The 19517-nt window shown below is 38.1% G+C and overlaps 5 protein-coding genes across 5 annotated transcripts; 1 reads left to right on the plus strand and 4 right to left on the minus strand.

Annotated features, from left to right (window-relative positions):
- On the minus strand, positions 197 to 1108 carry LOC18598255. Its single transcript, XM_007027716.2, has 2 exons — positions 841 to 1108; positions 197 to 618 (listed from the first exon to the last, which is right to left on the minus strand). Exons 1-2 carry the CDS (start codon positions 976 to 978, stop codon positions 481 to 483), a joined length of 276 nt encoding a protein of 91 aa, XP_007027778.2. The 5' UTR covers positions 979 to 1108; the 3' UTR covers positions 197 to 480.
- On the minus strand, positions 1372 to 7108 carry LOC18598256 (signal recognition particle 54 kDa protein, chloroplastic). The gene is made up of 15 exons (XM_007027717.2): positions 6866 to 7108; positions 6549 to 6681; positions 6154 to 6221; positions 5959 to 6060; positions 5608 to 5760; positions 5447 to 5524; positions 4549 to 4674; positions 4346 to 4448; positions 3796 to 3896; positions 3484 to 3621; positions 3260 to 3403; positions 2989 to 3064; positions 2192 to 2277; positions 1987 to 2112; positions 1372 to 1817 (listed from the first exon to the last, which is right to left on the minus strand). Exons 1-15 carry the CDS (start codon positions 7037 to 7039, stop codon positions 1710 to 1712), a joined length of 1716 nt encoding a protein of 571 aa, XP_007027779.2. The 5' UTR covers positions 7040 to 7108; the 3' UTR covers positions 1372 to 1709.
- LOC18598257 (putative pentatricopeptide repeat-containing protein At3g11460) lies at positions 7142 to 9890 on the plus strand. The gene has a single exon (XM_007027718.2). The coding sequence runs from the start codon at positions 7357 to 7359 to the stop codon at positions 9187 to 9189; it is 1833 nt and encodes a 610-aa protein (XP_007027780.1). The 5' UTR covers positions 7142 to 7356; the 3' UTR covers positions 9190 to 9890.
- LOC18598258 (4'-phosphopantetheinyl transferase HetI) lies at positions 10035 to 13189 on the minus strand. The gene is made up of 8 exons (XM_007027719.2): positions 12702 to 13189; positions 12315 to 12490; positions 11731 to 11798; positions 11511 to 11612; positions 11223 to 11378; positions 10993 to 11112; positions 10494 to 10623; positions 10035 to 10417 (listed from the first exon to the last, which is right to left on the minus strand). The coding sequence occupies exons 1-8, from the start codon at positions 12776 to 12778 to the stop codon at positions 10302 to 10304; spliced, it is 945 nt and encodes a 314-aa protein (XP_007027781.2). The 5' UTR covers positions 12779 to 13189; the 3' UTR covers positions 10035 to 10301.
- LOC18598259 (rho GTPase-activating protein 5) lies at positions 13312 to 17134 on the minus strand. The gene is made up of 5 exons (XM_007027720.2): positions 16407 to 17134; positions 15482 to 15602; positions 15265 to 15384; positions 14751 to 14981; positions 13312 to 14176 (listed from the first exon to the last, which is right to left on the minus strand). The coding sequence occupies exons 1-5, from the start codon at positions 16796 to 16798 to the stop codon at positions 13583 to 13585; spliced, it is 1458 nt and encodes a 485-aa protein (XP_007027782.1). The 5' UTR covers positions 16799 to 17134; the 3' UTR covers positions 13312 to 13582.

A 19517-nucleotide genomic window follows, 5' to 3' on the forward strand; every position in this document is an offset into this window, starting at 1 on the left:
GATCAATCGTAAAACTAACACTAAGAAATCAACGCTTACTATGACTATAACTTTTTTTTTTGGCCATTTGGAAATCGAAGGATATTTTTTCTTTTATCAAGTAAAATTTTGAGGTTTGAATTTGAGTCTTTTATGTTATTACTGTATAATGTATAATGTCTAATTTATAAAATAAAAAAAGAAAGGAAGAAAGAGGTGCTTAAATGATCATGGGCTTGCACCAGCGTATATCATACCTTCGCTCCCTTCGATATACAGAAAAGTTGAATGGGAATAGCTTCTGAACAAATGTAACTGGTAACACACGGAAGTTCCTAAATCCATGGTTTAGTACTGCTTCCATAAAGATAATTTGGAAGAAGGAAAACCCCAATGGGCATCATTGTTACAAAAATTAAATAAAAGTGAGACCAAAAAGGATTGAATTGCTAAATTTAACACACCCTTTAGCTGCAGCCAGCCAGCCATATATTTATATGTTCATTTCTCTTTCAATTTCTTGGTTATGGCAAAGGCTGCTCCTGCCACCGCCACCACCACTGCTGAAACTAAAATTGCTGTTTTGAGCGTCTGCATTGAATCCTTCTTCTCCTTTTTCTCCTGTGCCTCAACTCGTTCCTTCATTGCAAGTAGTAAAAATAATCAGTATAAAATCTGCAAAACTAAATGCACACCATGGATATGACATTAAATAAGAAGAATTCCCCTAACGTTCAGATACTTCGGCAAGTCTTGAATGATCTTGTGCACTGAAATTAATTTAATAAGCGCACCATCAAATCTAAAAATTCGATAAATACAAAGACACGGACAAAAAAGAGTAACTTTAGATATATTTACCTTGATTTCTTGAGAAGTAGCAATCTCAAATGACACGGAATCAACCTTAAAGTCTTTGTTTTCACCGGGATTCAGCTCCCCATTAATGTCAGCAGCCGGAAACGTTTCACCAGAGGCATCAGAAATTCCATCTGCCATTGTTCTTAAAAATCCTTCAACTTAAATTAGTATCCTTTCTTTTGCTGTAAACAAGAGGAAAATGGCAAAAGAGAAAGAGATATAGGGCTTGGGATTTCAGAACCTCAATAGAAAATAGATCAAAGACACGTGTCAGGAACCCAAAAGCTGGAATTCTGAGCTTTTTATGGGTGTTAACGACTTTCTATTTTTGTTCTCAACTGTCCGAGTATTTTGTCGGAATTAGCTAATCCTGGATTCTGTAATGGTGAGTTTAATGAATGAATTGATGGAGCCATGGAGGGAAGAATTGTAGGCACTTTCTCAACTCTCTCTGTTTTCTTTGAAAATGAAGTATGAGTGAACCTTTACGTCGAAACAAAGAAACAAACACTAGTTTATGTGAAACCCATCTCAGCAATGAAAGATTAATTTTTTGGCTTCAAACTACCATTGTATCGTAGAAACCTTTTTTTCTTCTCAATCAAGAAGATACCATACTAACATAATTTGGTTTCGTGTGAAATTGTGTTTGTTTGATACAAAGCGCATCTTGCCTAATAAGCAATCGACAAACAAGTTAAATTACATCATCTCCTGTTACATTGGAACTTTGCAGGATGATCATCTCAATAGTGTTGTTCTCATGATGAGAATGCAATGAGTTTCCTCAGCTCTCAAGAAACCCCAGAAACTCTGCCTTCACTGCAAGCAGATAATGAAGAGTCTTGCTGTTCCTCGGATTTGAGTTCCTAGTTCTTTGCCCCGAAACCACGAGGACTTGGCCTTGTTGATGCTGAGTCTGCAAACTGCCTTCTTGACTCTGATCTCCTCTTTCTTCTTGCAGTACCAGGAGGAGCCTAATTCATGGGACAAAATGAAAACATCAAATGTTACAGAATATAGCTTGCCCATGAATCATTGAATTCACACTAGGAGTCTGTTAGAATTCCATCAATCATAAACGAGTTTAAATTTATATGACACTGTCTGAATAAGTGTGAACATGCAGAGTTGCAAACAAGGCACCTTTTGTTCAGCTTTCATTGCATCCTCAAGATTGCTCAATGTTGGAATAGATCCACCTTCCATTACACCCATCAAATTCTTCATACGAACACGCATTTGGAAGAGTTGAGCGACAAGTTGACTCACCTAATATTGATTCCAGAAGACATATCTCATGCACAAGTTGTCAAAATTTTATTAACCTACTAGTAGAAACAATGCATACCTGCTGCTCTGTTTTACCAGAACCTTGAGCAACTCTTTTCCTCCTTTCAGGAGACTCAGCCAATAACTCCGGCTTCTCCCTTTCCTCTGAAAATAAACAAGAAAATAAGAAAAGTTTAATATTTGAAAGTAAAAGAAATAAAAGAGAAAGAAGCAAATCAGGTGACAGCATGTCAAAGTAAGCACAGACTTATTCATTGATACAAGTATGCTGTTTCCTCACAGCCATAGTTAATCATCAAACTGATTCCTAAATATGCATATAGCAATCAATAAGTTTCAGAAACAACCCTCATCAAGGAAATATGTATAGCATAGTACACTGGTTTAGGAAAAGCAAGAAGTACCCAGTTGCATAATCTGGCTAGTCAAACACCAAAATCAAACATCTATGGAAGCGCAGAGTACATGTGATTGTACATAGCCAGACCCAGCAATATAACCATAGCCATACAAGGTCTAAACAAAGTGGGTAATTCTGAATGAGACTGAGAGAGGGTAATGAAAAAGATTAGAACTTTTCTCTCTTTTCTGGTATACTCTGCTCTTCATCGTCTACACTCTCCTATCTGCCTCAAAAACTTGCATTGGTAAAACATTGAGTAGAGCAATATGGCTTCATGTTTTTGTTTACATTTTTATTCTGAAAAAGAAAGGGGCCGCGTGTATAGGAGCAATACCACTTGATGGTTCAAGAAGCTAGGTCAAGCTTGATCAAATAAATTTAACGCAAGAAAAGATATGCTTGGTCAAGTTTTATCCTTCAAAATTCCACAGTAAAAGCAGTTAGAATGAGACCTGGTGTCATGGCTTCAATCATTGCCTCCATTATCTTTAAACTCTTCTCTGCTTCTCGAACTTGGGCTGGGGTAACCTGTTTTTGAGCAAATAGGAGATCAAACCAGATTCTTTTTGCAGTCCATAGAGACTTTCAAGTTTTTAAGAAAAAGAGTAATAATTGAAGGACAGACTACTGTTCTGACAGTAACAGTAAAATAAAAGGACCAAGAAGGCTGCATAAACTTTAAAACACAATAACCCCAAAGAATAGGAAACCAAACTTTCATACCTTCCCCATTCCAGGGATCATTCCAATAACACGAGTCATGGAGCCCATTTGTGCAACAGCACGAGTCTGCTTTAGGAAATCATTGAAGTCAAACTTTGCACTCATTATCTTCTTTTGCAGCTCTTCAGCATCTTCTTGGTGCATCTAAACAGACATTTGGATTAAAACTTATCTAGATGTGTTTCGTTTCAAAGGATGCGAAACAAAAGTCACTGAAAACTTACAACTTCTTGTGCCTTTTCAACAAATGAGAGAACGTCTCCCATTCCCAAGATGCGTCCAGCCATACGATCTGGATAGAAAGGCTCAAGGTCCTCCATGCGCTCTCCGCGTCCTACGAGCTTGATTGGCTTCCCAGACACCTGTAGTGTTCAATAATATAGAACATACAGCAATGACAAATTTGTCACTATAGAAATGCAAAATAACCTACTGTCACAATTTCCAGGTGCTTAAATATGAAATATCTTCACCAAGGAAGAAGTTCTATGACATAATTTTAAGTGAAGAAAATCAAAGGCAATGGTAAGGCAAACCTCTTTAACACTCAAAGCTGCGCCACCTCTAGAATCTCCATCTAGCTTTGTCAAAATGGCACCAGTGATCCCTATCTCAACATTGAATGTTGTGACCAAGGCTGTGAATTTTAAGAGAAGATGAAGAAAAGATGATCATGGAACTTGTTACAGTCAATGTCTTGCCAATAGCTAAATTAAGCAGGTACATAGTTACAGAGACATGTATATATTATCAAGTGGGTTCAAATGTGTAAACTTCAACCATAAAACTCCTAGGTCATTTATGTATGAATTGGGCCAGCTGCCGGCACTCTAAGTAGAATATTGAGCCAATCAGTTGTTGCAGTTCTTCTGCTTGAATGAGATACATGCTCTATAAATATAAGTACTGAAAGTACATAATGTATTACGGAGGAAAAAAGTTTATACAGTACTCTGTGTATAATATATAGTATGAAAAAACAAGATTTAAAAGATTATTAGTATAAAAATAATCATAATGTCTATTAATGCATAAATGAAAAAAGGACAGTGGCATATTAAAAAAGAAAGTTGGAAGTCTGAGTACCAGCAGCTTCTTGGCCAGTCATTGCATCCACAACCAGCAAAACTTCTGTGGGATTCAATACTTTCTTCACTTCTTTCAACTCATCCATCATTGCTTTATCAATCTGTTGAATTCAAGAAATTAAAATGTATGGAAGATTAACCTGAGGATGCTGCATCGTTTAAAAATCATTAAAAGTTGCATGACAGATGCTTAGGTTTTACCTGGAGCCTTCCTGCAGTATCCATTATCACTATATCTATCTTCTTCTTTTTGGCCTCTTCTAAGCCTTGCTTCGCTATTTCAGATGGTTTGACCTCAGTCCCTGCTGTATATACAGGAACGCCCACCTGTCACCAGCTATAACAGAATCTGAGAAATAGTAACTTTTTGGAGAAGTCAAAAGAGAAACAACTTTATGATGGGTGAAGATAATTGTCATGATCAATCAATGCATTTCTCAAGTCATGAAACAAACTGGAACTATGGTCACAGGTCAAAACTAACATTCGGAAAATGCAAAATAAATGGATAAAGTTTCCATTAACTTATTTAGTCACACTATGGCATCAGTCTGGTAATTTTAACTTGCCTAAAACTGAAAATAAATCCATTTAAATTGAAATTCATTGAGAAAATACTTTAACAAGATACCTTTATGCTAGAAAGCTTCTATGATAGCTATTTACGTTTCATTTGTTCAGTCTTTGTGAATCATAATCAGTAATGTGAGCAAACTCACGAAGAAGTGTGTCATCTCCAATTCTGTGGTACACTGTTGCTCCAGCATCAATTACCATCAGTCAAATACCTTGTTCATTATAAGACAACTAGGACAGATGATTCGGATCAACAAGACCAGAAAGTTCACTCTGCATTGCTCCATTGTGGCACTAAGAGAATACAAAATACCATGCTTTCACCTCACAAGGTTTAGCACCTCTAACTGGTAAGAGTGCCACTCTAGAGCGAACACCAAACATATACTTGACCTAACATTTCCAGAAAATCTTCTTTGAAATCCACTTGAACAAAAATCAAATTTGAAAAAAAAGTGGATAACTGAAATCATATGAAACTATAAGGAACAAGAGAATTCTATTGACAACAAAAATCCTATACCTGTTCACCCAAAATAACGAGTTGATCGATAGCAGCAGGTCTGTAGACATCTCCTGCGATAAGCATGCAACTCTTACCCTGTAGTCAACATTATGCTCCAATGTCAATTGAGGCTTAAGGAAAAAGCTAAACTTGTCTATATTCAACAACACAAATGTCACCTGTTTCTTAAGATAATTAGCTAACTTCGCACAAACAGTTGTCTTTCCAACCCCTTGCAGACCAGCCAATAATATAACAGTGGGGCCAGATTTTGAAAAGACCAGTTCAGAAACCTCTCCTCCCATCAATTTCACAAGCTCATCATGTACAATCTGCAGCCAAAAGAATATGCAAGTGATACACATGGATCAAAAATCAGAGACCACTAAGCTAGTTCTAATTTTCTAGCATGAAGGAGGTATAAAAAATCATGCCACTACATATGTTAACCACACATGATAAACAAATCCACAGAAACCTCCCTTCAATGCTTACCTAACATATTGCATTTTGTTGATAGAAGTTCATACCTTAACCAATTGTTGATCCGGCTTCACTCCTCGAATAAGGCCAACTCCAACAGCCTGGTCACTAACAGCTTGGACAAACCTTCTAACAACAGGAAGACTAACCTGTCAGCAGAGACACACCAACCATTTTATTCAGATGTTATCCTGTTGAAAAATTAAAAACCCCAAGTAGTATTTCCAACACTAGTCACTTACATCTGCTTCCAAAAGTGCTCTCCTAATATCGCGCATTGGCTCCACAATGTTCTCCTTTGTCAAAACCTCTGAAACACAAGACGGTTCACTCCTTAACTCAAACATCCAACAAACTAACTTCTCCAGGTAGTTACCATAATTATTGGTTTTTACTTTCTCAAAATTTATTTTAAAGTAAAAGCAAATCATAAGTGATTAAAATGAACAAATGGGTAGACATCAATTCTAAAATAGTTGCTTCGTTTGTCATGGAAAAGAAATTAATAAAATTTTAACTTTCAACTTTTGAAAAAAATTATTCACTCTTGTATTCAAAATAACTTTTTTTCAAGTAGAAAAAGAAACTCCTAAATAATAAGCTGAAAGAAAATTAACCAAAAAGAAAGGGATCAAACCTTCTCCTTTAAGCTTGGTCCAAGCAGCTTCGAGGCCACTCGTCAATTGTCCAAACATTTCAGCTCGTACAACACCTCGCATCTCTCTCCTTAAAGTTATCGTCTTGGAATTTACCCACCCCCATATTTCTCTCTGCCAACAAAAAAAAAAAAAACCAAAAAACCAAAACTTTAATCAATTTGGAAACTTAAAAAGTACAGACGGTTGCAAATTTCTTTTGCTTCTTTCACGCAATCTCTCGACAACTGACCTTAGAGTTAAGTGTAAATGTAATTTTTTTTCTTTACTTTATTTTGTTGTTTCGTTATTGACTTACAGTGAACAAATTCCTCGAAGAAAGGGAAGTGAAATCGCTCGAACCAATACTCCATGTACTTCCAAGCAAAGTTGTGTTTCTGGGACTGTTGTAGAACTTCCTGTTCGTCGTAAAGGAACCGGAAGTCGCCGAGAAATGGCGGGAAGCAACGGTTGGAAAATGCATTGCCTCCATGGCTCGAACTGGACTCTTCTTCGCTTCTATTCCTCTGTCTTCCCCCGGATTTTATTTCTGTGTCTGTCGACATGGACGATTTAGATATCATCCGTTATCTTCTTGTTGGATTGCCTGCTACGCGGCTCACCGTTATATTTTAATTTTGAGTTTTTTTCTCCAATCGCGTGCTTTCCTTAATAGCCTACGTGGCTACCTCCCCCAACGCTGCGTTTCGAACACTCTCTGTTCTCTCTGCAGTTTCCCCCCGCCAAAAGCTTAACGGCTTCATCTTCACGCTCCAAAGAGGCATCAATTCCCCGCCTTTTTTGCTTCCTATGACTTCAATTCCATGGAACACTCAGTTGCGAGAGCTAGCAAAGCAATGCCAATATCTCCAAGCTCTAACTCTCTACCGCCAAATGCTGCGCTGCGGTTCCACCCCGAACGCCTTCTCTTTCCCTTTCGCTCTCAAATCCTCGGTTTCCCTTTCACTTCCTTTCTCCGGCCAACAACTCCACTGCCACGTCATCAAATCCGGTTGCTGCCCGGAACCCTTTGTTCTCACTTCTTTAATATCGATGTACTGTAAATTCAACTCCGTCGAAAACGCCCGCAAAGTGTTCGATGAAAACCCAATATCAAATCAATTAACGGTTTGTTACAATGCTTTGCTTTCAGGCTACGCGCTAACTTTCCGTGTTTTTGAAGGATTTTCTTTGTTTTGTAAAATGAGAGAAATGGGTGTTTCTGTTAATTCAGTTACAATATTGGGTTTGATTCCGATGTTTTCTGAACCAGGGTATTTTAGCGCAGGGATGTCTTTTCATTGTTGTTGTGTGAAGTTAGGTTTGAATCTTGATTTCTCTGTTTCTAATTGTTTGCTTACAATGTACGTAAAATGTGGGGCGATTGAGTTTGGTAGGAAGTTGTTTGATGAGATGCCCAAAAAGGGTTTGATTACTTGGAATGCTATGATTTCAGGGTACGCGCAGAATGGACTTGCTTCTAATGTTTTAGAACTTTATAAAAAAATGAAAGCTTGTAGGAATTGTGCGGATGCTGTCACATTCGTTGGGGTTTTATCGTCTTGTGCTCACCTTGGCGCTATTAGTGTTGGTCGCGAGGTTGAACAGCGGATAGAGTTTAGTGGACTTAGTTTGAATCCATTTTTGAATAATGCGCTGATTAATATGTACGCTAGGTGTGGTAATTTGGTCAAGGCTCGTGCTATTTTTGATGGTATGCTTGTGAAAAGTGTGGTTTCATGGACAGCGATTATAGGTGGATATGGAATGCATGGATATGGAGAGATTGCAGTGGAGTTATTCGATGAGATGATTAAGGGTGGTATTAGGCCTGATGGCGCTGCATTTGTGAGTGTCTTGTGTGCATGTAGTCATGCGGGGTTGACTGAAAAAGGTTTGGATTATTTTGTTGAAATGGAGACGAAGCATCGGTTGCAGCCAGGTCCTGAGCATTATTCTTGTGTGGTGGATCTTCTAGGTCGGGCTGGTCGGCTGTATGACGCTTTGGAGCTCATTAAATCAATGCAGGTCAAGCCAGATGGTGCAGTCTGGGGGGCCCTTTTGGGTGCCTGCAAAATTCACCATAATGTAGAGATAGCAGAGTTAGCTTTCGAACAAGTTATAGAGCTTGAGCCCACAAATATTGGTTATTATGTTCTGCTATCCAATATTTATGCTGAGGCAGAGAATTTGGAAGGAGTGCTAAAGGTTAGAGTAATGATGAGGGAGCGGAATCTCAAAAAGGATCCAGGATGTAGCCATCTTGAATATAAAGGGAGAGTTCACCTTTTCTTATGTGGGGACAGAAGCCATCCTCAATCAGTAGAGATATACAGAATGGTAGATGAGCTGGAAACTTTGGTGAGGAAACTTGTCGGCTGTAAAAACAATCAAGAAAGGAGAAGTAAAGAACTTTTCCTTGGGATGGGCGTTCATAGTGAAAAGTTGGCAATTGTGTTCGGACTGTTGAACTCCGAGCCAGGGACAGAGATTGTTGTGATAAAGAACCTTAGAGTGTGTGAAGATTGCCATTTGTTTCTCAAGGGGGTCAGCAAGATTGTGGATCGTCAACTTGTTGTTAGAGATGCAACCCGTTTCCACCATTTCAGGGATGGGCTATGTTCATGCAAAGACTATTGGTAATATTCACTTGAGATGTCCACATTGCAAAATCTACATGCCCTGGTTATAGAAGGATTTCCCAAAATGTTCTTAAATAGTAGAAAATATGCAAGGAGAAGACTTAAGATTTGAGTTTCAAAATATTTGAAATTGAGAATTACATCCCCAAGTATAAGCCTGTGGATTGCTGGTTTAGCAGAAGGCGGCTGCAAGAATATATGGTCAAATGTTCTATGGATGAGCTTTGGGTTGATTAGAACTGGTACCAAAGAAATAAGCTGAGTTGAAGAAGAAAGGCCTTGGACAGCATCCCTTAACAGTTCATAAAAAGCCAAATCCTAGGTGATGAGAAGATAGCATCCCTTCTGGAGGGCCTTCGGAGACACAGGTGGCAATCAACTAGCCATGCTTGAGGTTGATTTATTGATCGATGCATCCCTACCCCAGTTTGCCAAGCAGACTTGCTGTTCTACTGGAGGGCCTCTGGAGAATGACGGGGAATATTGATCTGAGTTTGTCAATGAGGAAGCATTACTTGTACTAACTAGTGAGTGCAAATAACCGCTTCACCTTGGTTGTTTGTACTTGTATATTTCCAATCGATCATTGTACCAGTTGGTCAAACACAGTTACTCTCATTTGGTAGAATCATGCATCCAGTTCCTTACATGATCAATACACTCAAAACAAGAGGAGATTGCCTCGAGTTTGAACTATTTTGACGCAATATCTGTAGAAACCTAGATAGGTTTATGCATAGCCTACAATACCTTATCCCTAATCCTCCAAAACTTTGACAGAATGATTAAGCTCGGAGTGAACATTTTTAATTTCTTTGTTTCCTACCGTAGAATGGTAAAAAATGGTAAGAAACAAAACCTATCACATCCTTAACAAATGGAACTTGTTACATAAATGTTGCTACTATGTCTTGACTTAAAGAACTGTAGCAAAGCTTCAATTCAGAGGATTACTTCAGCCAACCCAGATTATGAGATAGCAGACACCAAATATGGATGAATACTTTTAAATACAATTTACAAAGAAGTTGCAAGGGTAAAATTGATGAAATTTATGCCACTGCAATTTGCATTGTATATATCATTACTTGGCCAATTAGCAGTGCATTGCCGCTATTGCTCAATTATGCCACCTAGGGCTAGAACTGCATCAGTTCCGGAGATGCAAACATCTTCGACAAATGGAATGGTTTTCCGCACAGTCAATTTCATCGGCATATTTGCTTCACCTACAAACAAAATGTTAACATTTTAGCAACCATGCATTCTACAACTATCTTAGACCAACAAGAATCAGAATCCAACCTCCAACAGTTTTATCCCTTTCCATACAAATGGCAGCATAATGAGAACCAGCCACTTCCAGGAGTGCTAATTGCCAATTGTTTGTGAGGTTCGTGGGGTCATTAGATGATTCAACAATTTCTTCAGATGCCTGTCAATGTGACAAGTGTTAATCAGAAACTTTTGATACAATTCAGTGGTACATGTTAGATCATAATCCAGAGATCCCAATCATAGCATTCAGTGGTACTTTTTTCTTTTACATGCCCTAGCATAACCAAGACCTATCCAAATCCGCCCTATTAGCACTTCAGCTAAAGCTTTGTATACTTCCATTATTGTTTTTTATTTTTAAGTTGTTAACGTCAGTTCAAAACGCTCAGCAAGAAGGTGAAATGACTAACTTAATATTTGGCCAAATGATTATTTGTTATAATAAAGCTAGATTGATAATGTGACACAAGTGATGATGTCTGTCTATTTATATTCTATAATACCCACCTAAAATTCAGGTACTAACCTCTGAAACTGAAATTCCAGGAGGATGAAGGTTCCTTATAGCTGGAGCCCTAAACTGAATAGTAAAGGTCTTGAAAGGCACAGCTGAAAAGCCTTTTCCCAATGCTTTTACATATGCCTCCTGGAAATGAGATCCAGATTGTAGAAAACTTGAGAAAAATGTGAACACATTACATTTCAACTATGATTTATCATGCTTTAGGACAGATTTATTATTAATATCTTGCTTACTTTCAGAGTCCATAATTTGATAAACTCCTGACACTGAACTTCGGGGTCTGATATAGCAGTTAAAAGTTTCACTTCATAAGGAGAAAAATAGCGTTGAGCGAAGGCTGTGATATTGTTCTTTATCCTCCGTTGCTTCTCTTCAACATCAATGCCAATCTATATTAATTATTGAAAGCAAATTACACCAAGTTTGAGTACATGTAGTAACAAAACTTTAACAAAGAAAACCGACATAATTATTGTTGTAAGCGGATCTATGTATCTCACAAGAATAACAATAGGACTTACTGGGACGTTTACTGTCACACCACAGGCAATCATAGAAGTTGTGTGTGAGATATTGAAATGCAAGGGCAGTGGGCTAAAGTTGTCCTCATTTTGCCACTCCACCTATTTAAGTATGGGACAAACAAACAATTAACATGTGCAAGAACATAGAATGAGATTCAAAAATATGAAGAGAGCAAGGTCCTCAAACAAAAAGGATTGCAAATCCTTTACCAATCACCTCAGGCTTCCCATAGATGTTCTTCCTAAACTTCAAAGATCTTGGATTTATTTCACAATTCATCTGATCTAGCAATATAAAACTATGTTAGTAGTCTATGCAAAGCATGTTTTATAACAAGAGGAAATCTAGAGTCCCTAAGATATGCATGTTGAAAACATTCTTTGCAGTTAGGCATTTTCACATTGTTGGCTGGCAATTGGTACGCCACTTATGCAAGTTTAAGTAATAGTTTGAACCTTCATGTGGTGAAGAGAAAATCAGATCACATACAGGAACGTGGCAGTTATTTTCACACCAAATAAGATGGTGCATCAGCACACCAGGGACGTGTTGAACATGAATTGAGTAATTTAATTATTAAAATTGAGAATCTGATCTAATTCTGATTAAACAAGAATCATATTAGTACAGACCATTTTGTACTAAGAAATTGATTGTCTCAGTTAACCTTGAGAGATTGAGCAATTTATATATAGATAAGAATATCAGATATGTTGATTGTCTTTAATCACTTTACAACACAACTGAATATAAAAGATAAATATGAACAGAATACTAAGAAAAACAAAAAGGAGACCTACATCTGGCAATGGTAGTGCGAACCAAGGCTCGAGCAAGCAGGGCTCTTTTCTTCAGCTGGTCTCCACATATGCGGTTAACATTCTCTCTTTCACATGGTGATAAGAGTTCAGAATATTGATTTAGAAGAGCCACACTCTTGACCTCATCAGGCAATATATACCAAAGATGGGTTTCCCTTAAAACACCATGAAACCATAATATAAGAATAAATGAAACCAAAAAACCAAAAAAAGTTTACAATTTTAGCACAAAATGTTAAGGGTTTGGAACATCACAAAAGAAGAAGCAAACTTGCAAGGTACCCATAGTAATTGAGTGCATATATAACATAAATTCTAAATGAAAGGCAAGAAATTAGCGGGAAGAAGAGGGAAAGAAATCATTACATTGGAGATGGGAGTTGCAGGGGAACCAGAGGGGGTAAAGCAGCAGAAAAATTTCTCTGAAAGCATCGTATATTCATCTCCAAGTTGGTTTTGCATAGAAAAGAAAATGAATTTCTAAGCTTGAAAACAACAAAAGTGAACCATTGAATGAGAATTTGTAATCAGAATTAACAACTTTTAAGAAAACAAATGTTTGAAATAATCTGAAGTTTAGGACGGCTGGCAACATCAAAAAGTAGGAATGGTGCATTTAGGCTTGAAATTGGGCTGGACTAGCTATGCCCTTCCTCTTATGGGCCAAGATTTCTTCCTGTTATTGGATAGGCTGTTGAAAGGCTTGGTCCTTGCATCTGGCAATGCAGAGCAGAGTAAATCCTCCGTTGAAGCAAAAAGAGTCCAGCGAGAACACCCCAGATTGGAATTTGATTGGTTGGCGCACAGACTATCTTCATGGTCCCTGAGGAAAATATTTTATTCTCAAGCCTTGTCATGCATACTTGGTCATTGTTTTCTAATAGGCAGCCTGCTGGGTTGTTTTTTCATTTTCCTAAACATAATTAGGTGCAAAACTACAAGCAGACAGGCACCAGAAAAGCAAAAGTCATGTTCATTTGAGCAACACAAGCAACTTTGATTGATTACAAGCTTTACCGATAAGCATCGTGAACAATAGAAAATGTTAGAATGAGCCGAGGAAATGTCAGTATGAAGCGATGAAAGGTTAAAGACTTCCCACCCAAAATAACATACAAGGCACACAGTGAACGTCGTACACAATATTCCCAAAACAAAAGCACAAAACACAACATACCAACTTCTACCAGTTGGCATTTCTCTCCCATCCCGACCCCATCTGACTACATCCTAGCATTCAAGGCCATTCACCTCCAAGCTTCAAAAAGCTCTGCTCTTGAATTTATACGACCAACAATCTTCGTTCCCTTGCTCTTCTCTACAGGTCCTGCTACATGACAGATTGACCATTCATTTACCTTCTTCGATCCCTTCTTTAGACTTGAAACACTTGATTGACCAGTTCTGCTCTTTCCAGATGTACTTCGTAGGCCACCTTCTTCGAGTCCATTTGCTAAAGAGTTCACTTGAGAAACCACAGTGCAAGGACAGTTATCAACCAGAGATCGATTTCCAGCGCATATGTTCTCGATCGAAGTTAGGAAACTTTCAGAGTTACTTTCTGCTGTCAAATTCTCTTCGGCGGAGTGAGTGGGGCTCTCCATGGCAGGTTCTTGAGCAACAAAAACTTTTTCTCCTTCACTTTCATTTTTAACCTCATTGACATCTTTGTGCAGTTGTGAAGAGCTTTGCTGTCCATTCTTATCAGAAGGCTCTAAGCGAGAAACAGGAGTAGAGTCTACCAGAGAATCTTCTCTTTCTTTAAGTGTTCTGATAATAAGTGTCTTGAGAAAATTCATTACCTGGACTGCATACATCAATGCAGTCAAAGGATCGGACATCTGCAATAAACAGACGTAGTGGAGGTCATTCAACTGTGAATGGGCCAGATTGCAAGAGCAATCCTACATTTTATCACATACTAACAAGACCTTTCATTAGATACAGTGCAGAATAATATTGCAGCACAGAACCATAAATAGTAATTAGATTAAAGCTTTGATGGAAAAGAATAACTATCAGAAGAATATCCCATCATGATAATCAGGAGGAAGAGCTTTGGTATGCTTCAAGGTGCCTAGAGAGGACTTTTCAAAATGGAACTCTTTGCCTTGAAGTTAGGTCATATGAATGAGTGTGCTTTTCTAATAGTCTTCTTTTTTTGTTTTTGAAAATATTAAAATGCTGCAAGTTTGGGCCAAGGGTACAGGGGATGCATCCATGGGACAACTAGTATCAAATGATATGCTTAAAAAACTTAGCACCTTTAAGGCGAGAAATATGAGAAAATATTGTAGAGCAATCAGCAGAGCTTTATCAACTACATCAAATTGGCTCAAATATCAGTAAACAATAAAAAAACTGTGCATCAAGTTTGACATGCGTATTTAAAAAGACTGAAAGATTTTTACTCACTTGAGTCATGTTTGGAGCAAACACCATGGCAACATTGCGTGCATTCATCTTGTTCAAATGTTCCAGTTGCACAACATCAGCCATTAAATTTATTGCCCAATCCAGCAGAGCAGCTTCTGTTGGAGGAAGGAGCCGTACAAGCCGAGCACACTCTTCTTCTGACTGCGATTGTATTACCTGCTCTGGAGGAAGAGAGTCCAAGACACCGCTAGGAAGTTCTCTAAACCAAGCCTGTAGAATAATAAACACATAAATCAAATGAAACATACCATTTCAACTGGGGAAGTTCCAACATTTATTTGCAGATATCTCGACAAAAAGGAGGGCATTCTCAGCACATGAACCAGTCCTTTTATAGTGGGTTTGTTCCCAATATTGCCAAAAAAAATTACTTACATAAAAATAAGCTGATAAAATACAATAAGTAGAGATGCCAATGTAGCAAATTTATATATGAGAAACATGTTCATAATTCCCACATAAGAGGTGCAGCTTTTAAAGGGCAAGGAAATACCTTTATAAGACCTGCCAAGCAATGTACATCTATCCCATCCGGTATAATTCCCCTATTTAGTTGTTCCCTAACATACTCCTCCTGACTGTTCTCAGCATTAATTCTGAAAATTCCTTCTGCCTAAATAATCAAATATAACAATTTAGTTATTAAAATTGGATAATTCAAGCAATTTTATAGCCATGGGACGGTAGAGAAAAAATAGATAATCACATACCTGGAGGCCTCCTTGGGCATACAAATGCCTTTGCATTAGGAGTAGTATTGTTGGCACACTATTCCCTCTAGAGTCAAATGAAAGCTGCATAGATTCTGTTGAAACTCCAAACACATTTGCACTGCACAAGAAGTCAATAAATTAAAATTAGCACAAACACTGTTATATGGAATGCTGATAGACTTTGGCAACTGAGATCACAACAGAAGGTATCATCATGCTAGTTTCCATACGTTCATTATAGCCATGGTGTCAACTATAAATTGTGCTTAATTTTCAAATCGAGCACCGCAGACCAAACAACGAAACAAACATGAAATAGATATAATTCCAGTAAGGTTTACCAAGGAATCAGAAAGGGACGTAAGAAATGAAATTAGAAAAATGTAGCCAGCACCCAATCCCTAAATGCTTCAAATAGAAAATGCGCAGCAGGGGAAAAAGTCATACAATGCAGAGAAGTATTTGAACTTTTGAGGTAGAAATTTGCATCCACAAACTGAAGCAAACTGTCCAGTTCATTAAGAATTTGCTTAGGAAAACCCAATGGTTGCCTTCGTTACTATGGGAATCTATAGAAGAATGAAGACCCCAAAGAAATTAATCATCATCCGAAGTACCTAAAATGATGGATGTTTACAACAATAGTCTCCTTTTTCTAGCATTCCTTTCGTAAAAAACACTTCAGATAAAAGTTCAGCTCACCAAATTATATGAAAGTGAAACAAAGTTCAGGAGAGGGGAAGAAAACTTATTGAGCTACATTAACCAATATAACCAAACCCCAGAAAAATTTTCCTTAAAGACTACCCTTTTATTGACATTCAAGAACGAAATAATCAGGAAAGGTTCAATTGTGACACATATATCTCAAACCCAGATCAGAATTTCAAGAAGAAAAAAAATTCTTCATTGATAAACTCACCTGGCACTTGGGGCTCTCCTGGGAACCTCAGGCTCGAATTCAACAGGCAAACCAAGAAATCCATGGAACCTATCAAAAGTCACATGAGCAACATGCCTAACATTGGTAGGCAACCCAATTTCCATTGAGCAAAGCTCTTTACTATCAGAAATGCTACACCCAATCAAAGATTTCCTAAAAGCAGCCACCAAAAGTGTTAATAAAGACAGCTGATCCCCTTCCCTGTCCCTTTCTTTCCTCTCCTCCTCTTGCCTTCTCTCTTCTTCTTGGTCACTATCTTGGGCTATGCTTTCTACAGTGCTTACACTAGAGTTAATAAGGGCATGTGGAGTTGAGGTGGAGCTTGAAGGTGAAGAGAAGTGAGATGGGGATGATTGGAGTACTTCAGTCATTGTGTTTCTTTATTGGGGTCAAGAATTTAGAGCCAAGAAACAAACTTTTTTATGGAAAATTTGGTTTCTTTGGAAGGACTTAATGGAATAATGGGACGTCAAGATTTGGTGTCTATGTAGAGTTGGATTCAAGGAAAGATTTCGGATGGTAGGAAGCAAGAATCATCACTTTTTCGGGCTTTCTTTTAATTTTCTTGGCTGGCTATGGCTTGACGCTTGAAGAAGCAAAGTGGAAAGATTGAATATTTAGGGGAAGAACGAGAAGTGGTGGTGGGTGGAGGAGATGAAGAGGTTTGAGAAGAGAGAGGACCAGTTTCGTTTGCCCCAACGCCCATTCTTTAAGCAAATAGTGGGGCGGCTGCTTCTGTACAGTGAATTATCCTATTGTTGTTCCAGAGCCAATGAAATGTTGCCATCTAAGCATTTAATGCAGGAAGTCTTTCAGCAGCCTGACACGTGGTTTGCTGGGATTAAAGAGATGATTATTGATATGATAATGATATGCATAGTGTAGTTTTCTTGTATTAAATTTCAGTTAATATCATTTTAGTTCAAAACTATCCCAGTTGGGAATATATTTAAGTTTCTATTTTGAATCAATGCTTACAAATTCAATAAGCATTCCAATTTTGGTAGGCTTAGCAATGTACATCTTAATGACAGATATTTCAAGAAAAAATTACAGATAATCCCAACATAAAGAAAGGTTGCCTTACATAAATCCAACTGGTTCTGAAAGGTGAAAGACCTCCTAGTCCTAGTCCTAGTCCTAGCTTAACTCCATCACGTCAGCATCTGGGTCCCACCAGTTTCCTGGCAAATGTCATCCCACGAAGTTTGAGGCTCTCCCGGCTCAGAACTCAACAAAACTGTCTCCTCTTTGTGCTTTCTGGTTTTACATCCAAGGAGGACATTTTTGTCTCAGTACTTTTGAACCTTCTGTTTAGAATTGAAATTGATTTTGCAGTTCAACTTCATTGATTAATCATTTGAGCCGCGAGATTTGCTCATTGGCAAATTGCAACCTGCCAAATTCACCAAAAGAGGATAAAAAGCAAGGCTTGGTGAGCTTTTTTTTTTTTTTTTTTAACCAAAAACAAGGTTCAAGTTTGATAGCATTGCTTTTAATGATAATTAATTAACTTCAAGGGGTGGTTGCTATCCCCGTTTTCTTCTTTGGGTGGAAGCCTTTTTTTTTTGGAAATGTAATAAATGTCGTTTTGAGGTAATGCTTCAGTATAGTGCATGGAGTATCTCCAGGTCTCCACTCATATACTTAGCAAATAAAAAGAAATTAACAGCCTGGCCTGCTCAGGTATTTGATTAATTAAGACTCCATGGTCTCACCAAACAAGTCATGAATTCATGCAACAAAGAAGTAATGGCAGGTTAAAATTGTAAAAGACCTTGCTTTCTCTTCTGCCTTAGTCAAACAGAGTTCTCACGAAAGAACAGAAAAATGACAACCAAAACAAGGAAAAGTGTTGCCTAAGTAACTAAGCTGCCATCATAAATCTAATCTTAAAAATGGCCACCAAACATATGCCCCTTTCCACATAACAATTGGTAATACAAAAAGGAAAGAATGGGATTCCAATCTAGCAGCAGGTTGGGTGAGCTGTGGATCAGATCATATATACATAAACCTTTTCATAGCTGTCCACCCGTCAAAGCAGAGGAGTGTTATATGTTATTATATCCCATCCATATCATTGATTTACATTGACGGGGAGCAATCAATGCATAATAATATTCCAAAAGGCTTTTGGACTCCGCAACGGGTCCTTGCGTCCTTTTTAAGGGCTTAAGGAACAGCTTAGAGAACAAAGGGAAAAAACGAAAGGTGAAAGTGGGAAGGAGCTGTTGTCTAATGTGTACGACCTTGTTGAGCTTCCAATGCAATGCAAAAGAAACTTTAAGCGAAGCCGCCCGTTGTACACCTTGAGGCTTGAGAGCGAGAGAGAAAGGTCCACTGTTTCAAATTTAAATCCAACTGGGCGGGCAGCCTCCTCATCTGTATACTTGGTACCCATAAGCAGATTGCAGCCTCTTAACCCCAACTGGGATCCACATAATCTATCTGGCTTGCTAAACGGAAAGTGATTTCCACTATCTTCCAAGCCCAGAAAGTAGAGCTTTTCCCCCAAAGCTTTCGTTTATTGACAGGGGAACCTGGTTGAGCGAGAGATAAAAAGGGATCAACCATCCTTTTTCATTTATTTCTTTGAAATATACCAAGATTGTTGTTTCATCAGGCATACATGCTAGATTGCTGTTCAATTCTCGACGCAATACCAGAACCCAACGGCTCAAAACGAATCTGGAGCAACTTTTAAACGTGCTCTCTCATTTTTCTTTTATCAAAGACACCTTTGGAAATACAAGAAAGCTCATCGATTCAGAAAACCATTAGTTAAAAAAGGCATTGTGAGAAGTAATCCAACGGCATGACTTCCCGGCAATGGAATAACAACAGCTTCGCTGACTACCCGAGTTTTATAACCCCAAGCACGTTATTCAAACTGCTCAGGTTTTATGGTTCAAATCTTGACAGTGAAAATTGAGATTGACAGCAATACTTCTTTGTCGAATGAACTATATGGGGGTAAACTAGCAAGTTTAGATTACCTATCCCAAAAATATGCTTTTTTCCCTTATTTCTGAAACAAATGGTGTTATTAAACTATGGAGAGAAATTCATCTGATGCCAAGCTCTGAG

The sequence above is a fragment of the Theobroma cacao genome, chromosome 5 (genome assembly GCF_000208745.1).
Source record: "Theobroma cacao cultivar B97-61/B2 chromosome 5, Criollo_cocoa_genome_V2, whole genome shotgun sequence".
Lineage (NCBI taxonomy): Eukaryota > Viridiplantae > Streptophyta > Magnoliopsida > Malvales > Malvaceae > Theobroma > Theobroma cacao.